We start from the raw sequence: 19,236 nt of genomic DNA, 5'->3' as shown, positions 1-19,236 counted from the left end.
AATTCATAAATAAACAACAATTTTGAATTCAATTCATAAAACTTCAGATTCAGAAAAACATTGATGAGAAGAAAGCACCACGTGAGCACAATCATGGGCTTTCTGTTATCATTATAATCAATGTACTTTTGTGTATTTTTTTACAGTACATTTGATGCGTCAAGTCACCTTCATTGTTATAATAATAAGTGTTATCAAACTCTTTCTGAAACATAAGTAGGCAAATATATATCTATATTTTTTTGTCGTTCTTATTTGGCCAGGTTGCCTTGTCAAAAACCATGATTAGCAAACCCATTAAAAACCGACAGCTTCATATTTTGAAAACACAGGCTTGATAGGTAATTAATATAGTTATTGGATATTTATGAAGAATCTGTCTGTTAAAATCCTTTTGGAGACGTATCTTTCTTGGCACCAGTCCTTGAAAAGTCCCACTGTTTAGAATGTCTTAAATTCCATCGTGTGAAAACACCCATAAAAGAATCACAAAAAAGTAATATTTCTCAGATCTATGAATATTCCAAACTTGATCAAAGACACTGGCTCAGTCCTTCCTCTTCACTTTGAACGATCTTTCCATATTAACAGACTTTTCTTTACCAAACTATAATTTGTCTAGCGGAGTCTACGGAAATATGTTTTAAAAAGTTATTAGCTCAGTAATTAATTGGCATTTAATTGAGCCGACCTTAAAGGACAACTCAATAACTGACACTTGTTAAGAAATGCAGTAATAAACCTTTGTCTGACATGCAGTAGTGAATGCATTGGAACAGCGTAATTAATTAGCTAGACGACAAAAGTTCATTTTATAATATTATCTTAGTTTTTACTCTACAGTTTTTTTTAACATGCTTATTATAATACCGACGTGCATAGACTATTCGCTGAATGCAAATGTATATTAGTGTTTAACAGAATTGCATTATTTCTCGTAGGTTTAAAAAATTCTCCCCCCAAAAATTTGCACATTTATCTTAAGACTTGAGAATGACATTATCAGATCAATCAGAAAGTTATTTTTCAAAGATATCATCTTAAGTACATCCATGTCTCCTAATTCCTTATAACCATTTTCGTCATAAATGTCTCCTAAACATTCGTGTTTGTGTAAAATTAAAGCCCTCTTCTTTAAAACTTCAATGGGAAAGCAAAAAAGTCAAGGTTTCAAATATTTCACTTTTCTTGTGTGTCTGAAATTACACCGATAATTGGTCAAAGACCTGCTAATTCTTTGGAGCGATATCGTAACAAGTTTTCTCGTATTCTTTTCCCCCGTCAGTCCAGATGGTTAAACCTCGGTCCCTATACGAGCTCAGACTGTTTTCCATTTTCTCTTATTTAACGTATTAGATGTAATTAGAAGAACGGGAGTCAGTCAAAAGCAAGTATATGGACCAGAGGTTGTGTTTGTACAAAGTCTCTTTCAGACAGATATAGAGTTTGATTAGAATTTCACAAGGTTTCAACTTCGTATCTCCTTTGGATATCTAGAGGTTTCCAGTCATTTATCAAAGATCTTTAAATGATTGGAATCAGGAGATTTTGCAGAGAGAGAAACAATTGAAAGTTTAAAGCCAATTGTGTTCTTATGGGAAAGCAGAAACATACAAAAAAGTAAAACTTGAAGACAATTAAAAGAATGTGTAGTGAGCAAGAATTCATTACACGCTTTTCTGGATCTCAATATGGGCGATCTCCACCTTTACTAATTAAATGAAATTGTAATACAATGTGTCTAAGGTCTATTGATAGAATTATTCATCCTAATGACAGTTTTGTCAACAAAAAACAATTAAAGTTCTCACTTTTTTACAACCTCTTACAGCATTTATCTCCAAAGCATACCGGTGTGTTGAATCGGGTATCAAGAAATGCTTCCCATGTTTGAAATACCTTAACCACGAAAAAGGATTGATCTCGCTAGATCGTATCGTTATTTTGGAATGCAGACACATTGAAATTCTTTGGGACAAAACATAAATAAAATAAATTCCAATAAATCGGACTTCGATTGAAAAAAGAGAATCATGAAAATCGATGTGAACAACTTTTCTGTGTGCAGTACCTTTTTATAAAAGGACATCTTTTAATTTGGTTTGATAAAAACAACCCCTTTAACCTGAACGATAAAACGGACACACCTTTTCTACCTTTCGTTCTTTAACAACAGTCTGTTTAAGAAAATCCTTATCGTTGCTTTTAATTAATATTGATTGGTAACATTTGCCTGCGAAGAAAATTCAAAGACTCGAAGAACCTGTCCAGGGTTTATGCCCTTTTCGCCAGACGAATTTTTCTCATGAGGAAAGACATAACAAGAGATTCGGGTCCAAATTCTGTCCGACTATTATACAGCTTGAGACGAACTTTGGTCAAACAATGCCCCGGATTGCGGTTCGTTTGAAAAGTTACCGTAACGTTGCCTATGAATTAATAAACAATAGTGAATAGTTGACTTTGGAAACAGAGTAAACAAATAACATAATATATCCCACTCTGTCGCTTTTATAACATGCATTTTTGTGTTTATTTTTATATATAATGACTTAGTAAAAGATTAAATAACTAAAAAAGAAAGATTGATTTTGTTTCATTTAAAGAAAAACGTATCTAATAGTATGCAGTGATGTAAACTTTTAGAATATTTTTTGTGCGATTTGGGACGCAATAAACTAGTTAATATGTTAGAGAAATTTTTACATAATTTTTGATTGGTGTTTAAAATGATTTCTGACGGATGTAAAGCGATTTGCAATACAGAATTAGCTGTGTATATCATGATAACTTATTTTATTTTGTATTCATATTTACACAGAACAATTAAACTGTCGCTCTTTTGAAATCTCTGAATTTTTTAAACATTTTTAAAGGAAAATTGTCTGATTGCCAATACCATTTTTATTTCTCATAGGTTTCATTGTTCAGTTTGCCTTTAAAATTGACTATATTCAGAATGCAATCCGTTAGTGTTTTAGTCTAAAACACAATTTTGCACTATAAGAATAATATGTATTTAGGTAAAAATATATATGATGTACATTTTAACTAAAACAGTTTTTAAGATATAAACATTATTTTTACGTAATCGAAATTAATCTTCCATAGATAAATATCACTCCCCCCCCCCCACCCCATTAAGAGTTAAATAAGAATTTTAAAAATCTTTGCAAATTGCGAAAGGTTACTTGGTAAAATACATCTAAAGCATAAACTTACTTTAGATATGATGATGTTATCATAATGTTATTGTTAAATCTTATCTAAATATTTTACATACGAATGTTGCCGTTCTTCCAGCTGATTGTTTAACTCGACTTTTTTTATTCACTTAATGAAAAAAAATGCAAGTAACGATGAAGTGATAGTAAGTATGTGTATTATTTATAGACATATTAACGAGAAATAGTGTAATGTTACGCTGCAAAACGTAAACTATCATACGTGTAAGCTTGTATTCAAAACAAAATGTCAAACAGTTTTAAAGGGGAACATATCTTTAATATAAATTGAGCTACATGTGTGAAAGTTGGTCATTTAATATTTATAAAAATGCTCAACATATATATGTTCAAAAGCGTCTTGAACGTAAACAAAACACGATTCTTTTTTTTTTAAATTAACGCAGTGAAGTTTAACCATTCGAAAAAAAAAAATTTCTTCTTCTGCTTCGTCTTTTTTTTTTGGTTTAATTGTTTATTTATTTTTTAAGCCTTATGTATGATATTTTGTGCAAAAGTTTCAGTTTTGTATTTTGTCTTTATACTTTCAAGATATTTTTTTTATAGTTTATATTCCTTTTTATGAACTCGTTCATCTGGTTTTAATTTTACATCTTTTTTCTTCTTTTTCTCATTTTGTTACCATTTTCATTTTGTTTCCAAATATTTCCCTTGTACTAGACATTTCCTCTTGAAATTGTCTATTCAGTGTAAAGTTCTGTCTATTTCTATACAGCATGTTCAAATGCAACATAAAGACTTGTTGAATATTTTCAATATTTTATTTATAACAAATTGTAACAACCGCAACGGGTTGATAAGCACCTTGGATTTTACATATTTCAAATTGGACGTTCAAATAAATTATCAATAACTTAAAAAATAAATAAATGATATTTTTACAAATGCTATATATATGTGGAGACAAATGGTGGAAAACATGACAAAGGATCTAGGATCATGTTTGAAAATGTGGCATGACATAAAAATTTACACAACAAATCTGGCACCATCACTATTCAATGGTCAGATTGTGAAATACAAAAATAAAGACTTTGTTGATGCAAAGTATTCAAATGTGTCTGCAATGGCATCACAAAAAATGTATCAACATTTTAACTGGCAAAAATTGACATATCTATAATAATCAATTATCATCATTGTTACACGAACTACACGTTCACATTAGGGACAATAATTGCTTTGAGTTCTGTAACGTTCGTGAGACAATAAAAAAAAATACTTCAGAGATTCCTTCATTGAACTCTCTATCATTGTGGAGATTCAAAAAACTACACCATCTATCTGCTCTCAATCCTTGTAGTAAACAGTCTGCTCTAAGACCTTATTTGCACATTTACCCGTAAAACATCGAAATTTGGGATTATGCTTAAATGCCTACTCTCTCAAACGCATGCAAACAAAACATGAAGGTGAAAATAAAATTGTCAGTTGAAGAAAATGAATGATTCAAATGAGATCCTCTTTTTTTCATTCTCGCTTAAAACTTTCATACAAAATTATTTGGGACCTGCAATACGAAAATACATGATACAACTGTAAGTTTAACTGGCAAATAAATATGTCACAACCTTAATACACACTATCTTCGTCTATTCATTCACTGATTCTTTCTTCCACTCACTCACCTTGTCGCTTACATTTCATTCATCCTTCTCTCATACACAAATTGGTCAATAAATAATTTAAACACAACCACTGAACTAAGGAAACAATTGTCCATTAAACGAATATTAATTTCTTGTGGCCCTCTCGTATTCTGTATCGAATTTGAACATCATTGGTTGGTGGTAAAATTTCATGTCCATGATAGTTGATATCACATTCCGTTTTCTCTCCTTCGCAAAGCTCAAAGTCAAATGCGTTCACCAAGGAGAGCATAAACCATTTTGCCTGGCAGAGGGCGTATTTTTTGCCGGGACATAGAGAACCAAATGCCAAGATTGGGTTCTTCAAAACTTTCCCATTCTTGTAGAACGTGGCATCAACGAACCTGTCATATTTGTATTCCTGTAAGAGACAAAAAGAGAGATTTATTAGATATGCATTACTCATGTTCCGACCATTCTCATTTGCATGAATCAAGATTTTTTTTTGTAAGTGTATTTTAATGACAAGAAGAGTTAATATCACACTTACATCAGGGTTTTCAAAGATTTCTGGGTCCTTGTGGATTGCTGGTGGATACATGGCAACTTTGTCTCCCTTTCTCAGACTGTATTTTCGGCCCTCCTCCGTCTCAAATTCGGTATCTTCAGCAACAGATCTGACCATGAAAACTCCTCCAGACACTCTTAGAGTTTCTTTAGTGATGCTGTCTGTAATGTAAAATAATAAATATCATAAGTAACAGTTCCCGGAACAAATCTTCTCAATCAATTTTTGATTCCAAAAAATACAGAATATGTCTAGCAATAGTAAACTCATGGTGATTGCTTACCAAGAATAGGAAGGCGATCCACATCTTCCAAGGATAGTTCTATTTCTCCGTTTTCGTTTTCAGAGTCCTCTCTTTTATCTACGATATCTTGTACTTCAGCCCTGAGAGCTTCCAATGCTTCCGGGTGCTCCATCAATTTGTAGATAGCCCAGAAAGCCATCCTGAAGGTGTTGTAGTTGACGTGGAGGTACACCAGATTGTGGCCGATGATGTCCTGCTCAGTTTGTCCATTCTCCAACATGAAGTTCATGGAAAATCGGATGTATTCGGACAGATCTTCTCTCTTCAGTAAGTCTTGTGAGCAGGGCTGAGCGCAGAGAAACTTCAAGGATTTCAGAGCCTCGGGGAACATGTTCACGGGCATTCCCAGCCAGAGGTAGTTGAAGTATTTGTGGAAAGCGTCGAAGTGCTTGAAAACTGTATTGGGCTCAAATGTCGTTCCCTGTTCCGTTTTTCCAAAAATTGTGAAAAATAAAGCTGAGAAAAGGGTTTTAGCATTGAATGATCTAAGTCCATCAGTATGCCAGTCACTCTTTACGGGATCCATTTCGGTTCTTGCGTTGACGTCGACGTAAGCTTCGTTGAGGTATGTGGCATACTGATGCATCCCTTTGTTGAGGTAAGGCCCCTTCACGGTCTTGCCGGCTTCTTTGATCATTTTGCGGGCATCTGTGAGAGCGAAGCTGAAAACATTGTGGTTAACCTGTCGCTGGATTGCATCGAAATCAAAATTCTTTTCCCTGACCATTCTGTCGTATGCGTGGGGGTCCATAAGAACTGTCAAATGCTGATGAAAAAGTCGAATTGTAAAAATGTCCCCTAACTTTTTCTGTGTGTTGTGGAGGAATTGCACGGCGTTTTTATGAAACTGTTCGCCATTTCCCCATATAAAATGACCTTTTGGAATTGGGGGCTCGGAATCCTTCCTGTAATACAAAGAGAAAGAAATATGAATTAGTCATCATTTATTTCAGTTTTACAACACAGAAAATTTATGCAGAAGATGTTTAGCCATGCTGTTGTAATGCCACTGATTAAAATACACAACGTCAGCTATCTGTTTCGGGCTTGATTTATCTCTTATAAAAAGCGAAAACTGGTCTTTGTTGAAATGACAGCATTTTGAAATCATAAATCTTTGATAAATTATGAAGGACCTAGCCAATGACACGATATGAATATCCAGCAAAATGTCTTCCTGTCTGGTACTCAAAAGCAATTAAACACGTGGTATTCATCTAATCTAAGTATGTTAACAGTAAAAAAGATTTTAAAGTTACAATTCCAATTGCAAGACATAAGAAAAAGACCCTTACCGTATTCTGAATAGAAATTTGAAATAAGCTGCTATTAGGACCACAACGAGGGCTCCAATATAAACGCTAACTGGAATCATTTTTTTGGATTCTTTTTCCTTGTTGAACTGTTTCAAAGTTCTTGTAAAGTAAATATCCTTTTTAGAATAAAAACTCTGAAAGTTTTGCTGTTGATTTCCTTGTGTTGTCCTTTTATGTTATGCAGAGGTACTGTTGTTTACAACTTGCAGTACAACCTGTAGTATCACAACCTTTTCGGTAAACGTCAATTCGTTAAATACCTGAAACACAACAAAAAATCAACATTAGTATTAAAATCATATCATTGCTTTATCACATGGTTACAAGAACTCTATATTTAAACTTTAGGCAATGCCTGTGCTAAACGATTAATTAATCTTGCAATTGATCCTTTAAACTATGCACAAATCGTTTTACAGGATTATATATCGATAAGGCTTAGACATGTGGACTTTTGTATTGCCCTAAGAATAGACGCGAATTGCATATTTTCAAATATTACTCATAGCCCTAAATATCGAAACTGTGCTATTGAAAATTCTCGATTTTTGTTTAATAGTATTTTCCAAAGTCAACCCCGGAAATAAAATTTTGAGCCAGTCGAAGCACGCGGAACTGTTGACACAATGAACCCTGTCGCTATCTCACGCATACAAGACAGGATGAATGAAAAAAATAATCAGCTGATTTAAAATAACTCTCGAGAGGGAAGAAATCGGAAGAGCACAGTTCCGCACAAAATGAAAGTAACACGACTTAACACGTGTTGTCAAGCGCCGTAAAAAGCCGGTCTACAACCGAGCTACCGTTATACTCCCAAACGAATAAATTAAAGTCCATTTTGATATCGGATAGACACTCAAAACTATAAAATAAAGTCCACATGTTCTAAAAAGACTGTAAGTTTTGTTATTTTTTTCTCTAGAGAGGTGAAACTTACTGTCTCAAAAGCCAAGTATGAGACTTCCCAATCGCGTGTTTCATTTTATATTTTTTCACGAAGTATAAGCTCCTCCCATTGGTGGGCGGTTCTTATCTAGCTCTCTCCGATCCACAAGGGTTGTCACTTTATTGTTGTAGCTACTCTAGTGTGTATTTCATGTATATGTGTATTCGCAGTGGGGTCTCTATCTCCGCAAGGATATGCTTTGTGTATCAATCTGAGCTATCAACATTTTTTTTCCTTGGTAAGGATTCGAAGGCAATGAAATCACTGCATTTGTTAAGATTTTGATTTAAATTTGATTTGTATTTTTTTTTTTACCTTTTTTATAAAATGTAAATTTGGAGATTTTTTTTTTAAATGTTTAAACGCCAGAAAATATTTTTCGTTTGATATTTTGAACTGTACGAATATCAAAACCCGGCAATATTTATTATATAAATATAAATAATTACTAGATGCTTGAGCTATTTATTTGAAACTTCTTTCAAAACGATTTGTTTCAGATCAATTTATTTTTTGTGAAATTTAAAAGTCACGAGAAATTTATCAAAAGTATCTTTCGTAATTTTTTCAGATTGCAGAACATCTGTTCATTTTTTGTATCTAATCAATATGGAATGCTTTTCTGTTTAAATATTTTTTAAGCGTGTTTGGTACGTTTTTAACGTAGAATTTATGTAGGAATATGTTTTTAGAAATTAGAGGCGATAATAGCTCTACCTGATTGATTTGTTGTTTAAAATTCCTCTAAACACTTTGTCGTCCAAATTTGCACTGGGCTTTAATCGATTATAGTATACAAGATACAAGATGTTTAACATATATACTTACCCTGTGTTGAAAAATCCCTATTGATTTATTTTTATTTGTACATCATGTTTATAAATAAAAATTATGTTGCGAAAAGTAAACTTTTTTTCTATATTGCACGAGCGAGTGAAAATATTCAAGGACGTACAAATTTTCATTCGCTACGAGCGCTTAATGAGTTTGTCAATAGAGGGAAACTGATTTAATTCGGAAGTTCTTTATTTCCACAATAACGAGGCGAAGATAGGGAATTTACGAAGAAGGCGATGCTGTATATTCAGATGTTTGTTTGCAAGGGTTTTTAAAAAAAATTAATCCCCTCTCTTCAAATTTCTTACTTCCAAAATGGCACTTGCAAAACTGGGGGTTTGCGACATGAAGAAATCAGAAATAACCGAACAAATCGGATGCCTTAGATTTATTTCTGAATTGATCTTGGCTCCTAATGATTGTTCGTACAATATCGTTGTTCCGGGGATATATCACCTGCAAATCGATGTACTTTTATCAGAAGGAGTCTCGAGGAGAAGTGTATAACTTTCACTCTTTCTCTCCCTCATTCTTCCCTCCCGCAAAGCCTCACGGTGTGAATTTTACCCTCCAGACAACCCCCCAGGAGCGAGAACAAGGAAAACTCTATTGGGGTCAAGCACATGTAGACGTTTAAGCCTGTCCCATTTTTACCTGTGTATTTTTGTTTTTACCTGTGTTTATATATGTATGTATATATTACATCAAACATTGGCATTAATCGTGATCGTTTATTTGAACCACGTGTTATTCCCTTGTGTATATGTGTGTATTAGTATTTTTTTTTTTAATTTATAAAACAATTTGAAACACATCAGAAGAAAGCGTCAATAGAACTTGAGGCTGTATCAACAACAATTTCATTCATAAACACAGTACACACAATTTCCGCATTTCAGTTTCCCATTCATTCATTCACTCACTCACTATGTTTTTTCCGCAATTACTTTTCCCCCAATGAAATCACGCAGAGTTTTATTTGCGGGGGTTCATATCTCAAGGCTTTTTTTTCATCAATTTTTTTATCTGTGCCTCGCTGATTCAGGAGGGAAAATAAAAACAAATCACACCAATAAACCGTTAGTATTACTAATACACCACCCCCGCCTTTATAGTGTAATCCTACCCTTCCCCTCTCTCATAGTGACCCCCACAGCAATCAAGCACAACACAAGGGTTTCTTGTTAAATCCTCCCTCCCTATATTGTTTTCTTTTCTGCGATAAACGAGCTATATCGACGATTAGCGATGTAGTAAACTTATCAACAGAATCTTTTTATTGTGTATGAGTGTAATTTCTTTAATTCTTTCTTTCACTCTATCGTTTGGTCGTAGTAGCAGTTAAAAGATTTTTTTAGTCATCGATTAAATGCACGTAATAGCACAATGTAACAGATTGTCCGAGACCCGCGGTGTGGAAGTCTCTTTGATGATTTCAACCCCACGGAACGGTGGAACGATGGTGTGCGCTGGCAATGACGTCATGTGTACCCAATGTGGTCACACAGCGGTCTGCGACTAGAGTACAGATGCCGCTTCTTATTTTTTTTTTAATCCAAAATCACGGTGCACTTAAAATTTATTAGACAGATGGGAAGAATATATTTGAAGGATGAGTAGCTATCCATTTTTTGGGGGGGTTTATAAAATTGAAATTGTGTACTAAGGAAATATCATTGATTCATATAATAAATTTTCAATTCACAAAAATTTACTACAATAGTCATAATTGTCGAACGAACACCGTTAAATTTACTAGCATTCTCTTTTATTAAGAATTTTGATTTTACATTAGATATACCTTGTAGATGAACTATTTTTTAATCTGATGTTTAAAAAATACTAAAAAAAAAATTGCAGGACAGCCACGTTGAATTTAATGTTTAATGAAAAGACAAAATTGAATATGAACATTTGTTTTCACTCTCAAAATATTTTTTTTCAACCAACTTTAAAAATGAACTTGAAAAAAAGGGTTTTTTTCCCTTAATTTATCAACACATGTTGAGTATTGAGGTATTATGATTTAATTCATTTTCATTCCATTAATCACTTATTTGAAAGTAAACATTTATTGTATAGCTGCAAAGATTCTTTCTTTGCAATGTAGATATTTCGGACAGGAGACACAGAAATATATATATATATATATATACTTGATTATTTGTATATACATAGTAAATACTTGACCGTTTTAGAAAACCGGAAAAACAAATAAAATGACAACATGCCAACTCTCGATCTCATTCTGATAATTTCAGTTTCATGGTTCTTAGATCGAGGAAAAGATTAATTGCAAATCAATTAAAAGCAAAATTTAACAAGCTAGTTAAATTTCCTTTCCAACACAACAAGTTTCAATACATGTCTAAAATTAGTCGCTGATATCTGACATTAATTGGACGGTGGCCAATTAATGGAATTCATTTAGTCATGAAGTTCTGCTTCAAGTTAATACATTCAAAAATACTGATTGGCTCGGAGTAAATATATTTTGTCGTATCACTATGTTTATGTATAGTTCTATTCGTTCAAGGCCGCTCCGCTGTGACTCAAATCCATACACAGACTCTCGGAAATACTTACTGATCTACGGAAAATACCGATCTATGACGAAGATTAATGATCGCGTGCGAATGTTATTATAAGAGACGTTGCTCGGAAATTGACGACTCCGTGAGAGGTCGAAAGGAAGTGTATCATTGTATACATCATCATATTGATTACTAACGTAGGATACCACGAGATGCAGCCACGAACAAAGGGAGAGCACTGCTAGTTTTAATCAATTCAATTAATGCTGATAATTTCAAACTTTTCATGAGTTATTTGAAAAATTTGCACTTCAAACGATTTCTAACGTCAGAAGCTTGATTCTAACTCCAGTGAATTCCAACTTGTAAAAAAAAATGTGCTAAACTTGTGTCTTGAGCCTAACTGTCTGTAAATTTGTTTCAATTTTCTCGTTAAAGTTAAAATTAGCTCAAATTTGGGCGTGAAAATTTACTTTAATAACCATTCTTTGGAATTTCTTTGTTTATATTGTGTAATTTATCATACTATTTGCGAAAAAATTCGATGTTTAAATAAACCTTTCATAAATACCAGTGGAAGAAAAAAAATCATAGGCATAAAAGATTTGACGTGCACTTTTGAATGTATAATTACATATTACTCTAAATGCATCGCTCTTGATTGAAATGAATGCAAAAAAATAAAGGCATATTGAGAATGAAAAAATGAAAATGAATATTGAATCTTTGACACCAGCTTGCAAATTAGACAGATATGAAATGAAATATGTCTTTGTTAGAACAAATTTACGTACAACACACCTTATATTCTCTTTATTCGTTATGTACACAATCAAAGTCTTATTTTGGTCACATCAAGAATTCAAATTCAAAGAGGGAATCTGTTAATATTTACCATGTAACCTTGACATTGCTTAAGGTGCAATTCCTTTCTTGTGTTCTTTTAAAATGTTGAGAAAATTGCATTGAAGAGATATTAATAGGATTTTTTTCTCGTTGAAATTAGAAATATTAATAGCGATTTTGATTATATACTTTTGCAAAGGAAAAAAATTAAGTTTTGTTTATGGATACTCAACTTTTTTTCAATTTATGTTGTTTCATTTTTAGAATTTACAATAAATATTTCTCTATAAAGATAAAGATAAAATGATATGACAAAATACAGCTGTAATAGAAAGAATACACAATTATTCAAAATAGGTTGATGATTACTTAGGGTTATATTTCTTTATTACACGTATAAATGATCATAAATTAAATTATTATTTTTAACAGCAAAAATCAAAATAATAATGTTACAGTAATCTTAACATTTAAACGTTTCACGAACTTGAATGTGTTAAAAATTCTTTTGCATTAAATTTTTCTTAAAAACAAATTGACGCTCATTTAAAAAAATGATAATAAAAAAAAAAAAGATTAATTAATAAATAATATTTTTTTTTAAAAATCGCTGATTTTATTTCCATCATCACAGGTCACCATGATTCCTTAACTCCTGCATACAGTAAGATTGGTCTGAAAAATTACGAAATGCCGCCAAATGGTATTATCTCCCCTAGAGAAGAGCAATGCGACCTGGGTATGAACAATCGCTCTGACGTCATTTAACAAGACAACGTTTATCAAGCAATTGACTTCTCGGAAATGCCAAGATGGAGAAGTAGTCTGCATAGCGTAACCGTTTTGATCACCTTGCAAGGTAACAGAAAACTCAAGTATTTAATTGACGCCGAAGCGTCATACATTGGCTAACATTTAGACAGTGCTTTAACCATTGATTAGGAATACGATATCGGTCAGCTAACCAGACAAAATAAAACCTAACCTGGCCAAAGTTTGACCCATTTCCTAGGGCCAAGTTTCTTTCTTTGCTAATTCACTTTATTTCACTCGCCAGTTATTTACTAGCCTACATTGTTTCTCGAAACGCCGACCAAAAAATGATAGTGTACAACAAAGAGCAAGGAGAAAATTTCAATTTCAATGGCAAAAGTACACAAGACAGAGAGAGGCGGTAATAGTTTAATTCTTTTTTTTTTTACTTTTCGTTAACTAACTCCATACGAAAAAAAAAAACGTACATAACATTATTATACTATAGCTATAACATATATATTGGTACATTGATCTTGCTTAATCGATTTTTTTTTACCATATGAAGACATTACGACATTAGAAACCATGCTTGATCATTGATCATTCAAAGAAGAAAAAATGCGTGCATGGTAGGAACGGAAAACGTGAAAATACACAAACACACTTTATAAATCATGTGAAAGGTTTCATCAATAAAACCACAGACATGTAATGAAGAGAATTATATACAGAGACGCTGGTCTTGTGATTCATTCTCGAATTCTGTCAAAGTGGTTTGTGGTCATATAGAAACAATGTAATTATTTTTTTTTCAAAACTATCAACACATTATTTTTTTCATATGCCATATGATAGTATGTCATTTTTTAAGGTTTGAGGCTATTTGATGTGTGTAAAATAAGCTAATTGTGTAAGGAGCCATTCATCAAAATCAACTTGGTTTTAAAAACCAGTTTACTCTTAAAAAAAACTCAATGTGTATATTGAATCTTTTAACCGATTCATTCATGAAAATGGAACAATTCTTTTGCGCATTAAATATGAGACTAATTAAATGCCAGGCTGTAAACATTAATAATGGGTTTTTTTTTTTTTATTAATTATACTTGTAACACATCTTACATTCCAACATCGCATGCATTGACAGCTGCTTACCTTTATTTACACGTTATTTGTTAGTTTATTTGTTTGCTTTTTAAAAATTAACTTAAATTTTTCAAGTTTTCTGTCAATCAGTGTCGCTCTTTCGCAGTAAGTGGATAGGCCACTTACGCAAAGAGCTACATGACGCGTACAACAAATTCCGATCTGATTGCAAACAACGATCTCGAGTGATTCGTTTCCCTCCGACCAATGACGGACAATACCGATTATATCCGTAAACAGCCGAAGTCATCGGATGACGTGTTGTTGTTGAAATCGATATGGTAATGACGGCGAAATCTTGATCTAAGTAACAAAGTAACATCAATCGGCATTCTCTCACAACCACTCGAGTAAAACCGTAGAATGATGGGCTAATCGTAATGTCTTTATACGGTAATTGTCGGCTGGTTGTAATTCATTTGACGCCCTTGGCCTTGAGCAGTAGAGTGTGATATCTATGTCGTATTTCTATTTTTACAATTCATTGAGAAACAGTTAAAGTTTTGCAAACGCTTTTGCATACAATAAGTTGTAAATTGTTCGTTTTCAGGTAACGCTGAAAACTCATGTATAATGTTTTCTTCTTTAACAGAAATTACTTCTTTTGCATTTTGTTGTATCATTGCTGTGTGACACGTTAAAGTTAACGAATTTATTCTTTTATTTATCTAGTTAAGTTTATGAAAATCATGATTATCCAAATGTACATCGAAATATGATACGGAAAAAGTCAACTGATTAAAATTTAAGCGTTTGGATTGGCAAATATTTAAACACTCGCTACACCAGCATTACATTTAGAAATTTCCCGTTTGAGAATCTGTGATATATTTCAACCAAATAATATTCATTTTGAGAAAGACAAAAGCGCTTCATAATTTTACTATTAAATAACCTCCAAAATTCATATGCATAATTTCAGAAAAAAAATCTAAAATGCTTGCTTGTTAAAATCAAGACATGATTCCAGATTACATATTTATGCTTATTTCCACCTACTTAACAAAGGAAAAGAATCCGCAACAGTGCAATTGTGTGCATTTTAATTATAACCCCTGCCAGTAGGCAATTATTGGGGCTAATAAATCTCATTATTCAAAATTTTGAAAGTGACGTAGAAAAACGTCAGTGTAGGCAATCTGTAGACTAGACAGCTCGGGCACCCTCCCCGGTCTACGTCATTACTTTAGGGGTAGGGCTTCATTTTTTTCCCCTAAACTATTCTGCTAATTGTCACAGTCAGTAGGGGGAGGCACTCGCCTTTCACATTTACAATTCCATCGACTTTTTTCAACGAAGTTTTGAATGAAAGTGATTTTCTTTTTTCTCACGGTATGCTCAATCGACAAAAAAAACACAGCAAACAACCAAAAAACTTCACGAACTCCATTCAGAGACCCCCTGTTAGCAATTGTGCATACACTAATTTTCTAGATGCGACTGATATTGTTCGTTTCCTCCTATTTTTTTGAGGTCATAATAAGAGAATAACAAAGGTTGGCTCTACGGTACCGAACTGCCGGGTCCCCTTGTAGTATAACTCATAAAGTCATAGATGTAAAAGTTCCATTGCCGATTGCATGCAGAATTAGCGTGGGTGCAGAGAACAGGGAGGAAAAGAAAAGACACCTTTGTTCTTTAACAAAGGCTGCTATATTTGTGTTGATTTCATTCTGTTTATGAGGAGTATCAGATCCTAGTTCAAAAGTTTATCTGAATTTAATCAATATTTATATGCATAGAAATTCATGCAAAGAAAAAACCCATCACGTGTATTGACGCATAAATGCAACACATAAATGCAATATTGTTATGTAAAACAAAACCAATATCCAAGGTTAAAAATGCAGCTTGCAAGAGTATATGAAATGCAAAAATGTTTCAATTGAAGTTCGAGGTTTTTTTTTTTGTCTATATGTCTGCAATTCAAAATAGATTTTATGGTACGAAATTAAAACTACGCATACACCTGCATGCATTCTTTTGCCATAAATACATGTATATTACACAAGTCCCCTTTTTTGGTAGTCATTTTTTCCTTCTATACGGTTTATTAATTGGAATCTTGTAAAAAAATTAATTAACAATACTTTTTGCAACATTAGCATCTGATGAGCGTATTTAGAAACCAATGGTGTAGGTGTGAGAGCCGTCCATTGTGAATAAAATGCCATGTCAGCAAAGAAACAAATTTATGATCTTGAATTCTCTTTTTAGACTGTCTGCGACTGTTCAACCTTGCATTCCATTCAAACAAGGATGCATCAATCATATCAGAGTGATAAACCCTATTCAAACATTACAGGTAATCTTTTTAGGGCCTTTAAACCTGTTACCGGAAATCACCCTACTCCCTGTGCATAGTTTGCATGATCACGTGATCCCATGTCACATTTTTTTTTTGGCGGGAGAAGGAAGTCTCGCGAAATCCCATGTTGTTTAAATCTTTCGTGTTGTAATATATTCTGGCTAAAGTACGGACTTTGACGTCACAAGAAATGGAAACAAACACGGTGGGGCAACCAACCCGAGTTTGAGGAGCAATTCAATTCATTTTAATAGCCACCCCATATGCCAAGATAAAACGCCTCAAATATGCTAATTGTTCGACACGGTGTTAACACTCTCCCGATCTAATCAATGCAATTGCTGGATTCCTAAGAAGCCGTGGAATCTGAAGGACCCGACAAACTTTGGAATACTTCAAATTTTACGTAGTGGAAGTTTAATATTTTATATAATAATTACCGAAAGATTACAACTCCCGGCTGCTGACGTCAAGTCTACGATTTCCCGCCGATCGCTGGCGTAACTAGCCCGAGTTTACATTGATTTTAAGGTGATTGTTTCGCCACAGTATCCCCCGGCGAAGGGTACGTGATACAAACAGGAGTTCCGGAATTGCCGTTTCTTCTCGTTTCTGGCAAATTAAGACCAATCAGAGATTTTTGTGCTTTTCATATTCCAAGACTCGTTGGGGGTCCCTCAAATTTCCTATATATTGTAGAGCAATGTTACGTGCGTGGATGTTGTGCATCCCAACTTCTAGGAGTAAAAGTCAATATCGGTGAAACAAAAATTATAACATACAGAAAAAACCCAAAGTAAACGGATATTAGAAATTCCCACGTTACTGTTACAAATGATGGTCTTAATTGCAAACGGGGTTAATTTTTACAGATAATTGTTCCTGACGCGCATAGAATACCGGATATTTAGTCGATTTACTACCTTTGAACAACCACCTTATACCATTTTCTTTGGACCGCTTGGAAAGTCCCCCCTCGTAGAGTTAAAGTGTCAGTGTCGGCAAAGCATACTTAAAGGATATTTTTAACTTCCCATTTACAAAATGAATTCTATCTATGCATGCGCCTCTGCATTTCTGCGGAATTCAATATGTGAAAATGTCATAGCCCTGACTCCTGCAGGGGACCAGACGCCTGGACAGCCGTGACGGAATTGGAAATTCCCCCACACCGCGTGCCAAGTTTAGTTTTGTGGTCTGCTTTTTATTTATTTTACAAGAAAAGATTTAGGAAAAAAACACGATTTGTCAGCTTTCACACAAATCTAGACCAAATTTGAACGAAAAGTAAATAAAAAATTTAGCTTACCTTTACTTGGATAAAAATACTTTTGCCTTTTGAATGATGCGATTAAAAAAACCACCACACACTTTTTTCTTGTTTGAAATTATTCCATTCTACACAAGATTTTTCCTAATTAAAACATCAACACCAACAACGGCATTAAAAAAAATGCAAGCAAATAAACAAACAACTAACCCCAACAATAAGAATTAGTAATCAGGAGACATAAGTTGTTACAGATTGTCTCTCTGGGCATATGCCATGAAGGAGTCATTGCAGCAGAATCTAGTTCACCTTCACAGAGACAATTCGGGAGGCCAGACACGAGGAAAATGTCAACGATTACATGCGCCGAATTGTTTCGTGAAGCCTTGCTACATGCTATGCGACGCTACGCTACATATACGGTACATGTAATCATATATACATGTACATGAGAGCAAGTATGAACAAAAAAGAACGTAAAGCTGTCTTTATTTTTTTTGAACTATATTAAATACAATGTAGTATGAGAACAATGGTACGATATGAATGTAATATTTTTTATGTTCACTAAATCCTTGTTATGTAAGAGTCAAAGTGACGTTTCATGGAAAAAGGTTATAGAAAAATAGTATGTTATCATTTTAACATGCATCATCTCTTTTTACGTACATTTCCGATTTGAATATTTAAAAATACATTATATTATTACAAATAAAGATATGAATTAGTTGCACATACAAGGCAATAGAGTTTGTTGTTTAATAATTGATCAGAATTAAATTTTAAGGATAATAAAGGTAATCAAAAGACCCAGAAACGATACCGAAACTACAATGTCATATTGAAAGTTTTATATTGACTGCGAGGGTGTAAATTCAAAATAAACAATATAAGAAATGTACCAATTTGTTAATTGTAAATTGAAAATACATATTCTGAGACATTGAGAATTTTTAATCTAATAAAGGAAAACAAAATGAAATATTATATGTTTCTGTTTACTCACCTGCAATGTTGCATGTATGTAACTAAATATAAGGTCATCCATGTAACAAACAAAGCGATTATCTAGATATAGGACCCTGTACTTTTAGTTTACTTTAATGTAAGTTAGAGTTTCAATTGTTATTTTTCTGAAATTTATCTTTTCTCTGATTTTACGGTCCATTTGAATTTTTTTTTGTAATGGCACATGTTAACAAGCGTGAAGTGGTTGACGAAGAGTACTAATTTGCATCTAATTATCTTGTTAATTAGTACTTTATTGCATTGTTTATTGAAAATAAAAATAGAGATGCTCAAAATGTTTTGATTTTTATAGAATTATAGAACGATAAAGTCGCTTTTGAACAACAGAGAGAGAGAGAGAGAGAGAGAGAGAGAGAGAGAGAGAGAGAGAGAGAGAGAAACCACCAACTCGATTACACGGATCAAGTCAGATACCTGCGTAAATGACTTCTCGTTTACTACTTAAATCAGACATTTAAATCTCCCCATTATTTAATGCGTCTTTTGTACATAGGTAGTATTTAAAAAATAGATTTTTTTCTTTTATAAGATTTACTACT

At 33.2% G+C, this 19,236-nt stretch overlaps 1 protein-coding gene across 1 annotated transcript; it reads right to left on the bottom strand.

Moving 5' to 3' along the window:
* Positions 1-3,984: 3,984 nt before the first annotated feature.
* On the bottom strand, positions 3,985-7,282 carry LOC105347692 (cytochrome P450 7A1). The gene is made up of 4 exons (XM_034449719.2): positions 7,002-7,282; positions 5,686-6,611; positions 5,385-5,563; positions 3,985-5,255 (listed from the first exon to the last, which is right to left on the bottom strand). Exons 1-4 carry the CDS (start codon positions 7,079-7,081, stop codon positions 4,968-4,970), a joined length of 1,473 nt encoding a protein of 490 aa, XP_034305610.2. The 5' UTR covers positions 7,082-7,282; the 3' UTR covers positions 3,985-4,967.
* Positions 7,283-19,236: the final 11,954 nt, after the last annotated feature.

This window comes from Magallana gigas, chromosome 4, assembly GCF_963853765.1.
Source record: "Magallana gigas chromosome 4, xbMagGiga1.1, whole genome shotgun sequence".
In the NCBI taxonomy this organism is placed as follows: Eukaryota; Metazoa; Mollusca; class Bivalvia; order Ostreida; family Ostreidae; genus Magallana; species Magallana gigas.
This window is presented reverse-complemented; position numbering and strand designations above follow the sequence as displayed.

Coding starts and splice junctions, on each gene's coding strand:
- LOC105347692 (XM_034449719.2), bottom strand. CDS start 7,081: ATGATTCCAGTTAGCGTTTATATTGGAGCCCTCGTTGTGGTCCTAATA. Junction 5,564..5,685: donor GGATCGCCTTCCTATTCTTG/GTAAGCAATCAC, acceptor TTTACATTACAG/ACAGCATCACTAAAGAAACT. Junction 5,256..5,384: donor AAATCTTTGAAAACCCTGAT/GTAAGTGTGATA, acceptor TGTCTCTTACAG/GAATACAAATATGACAGGTT.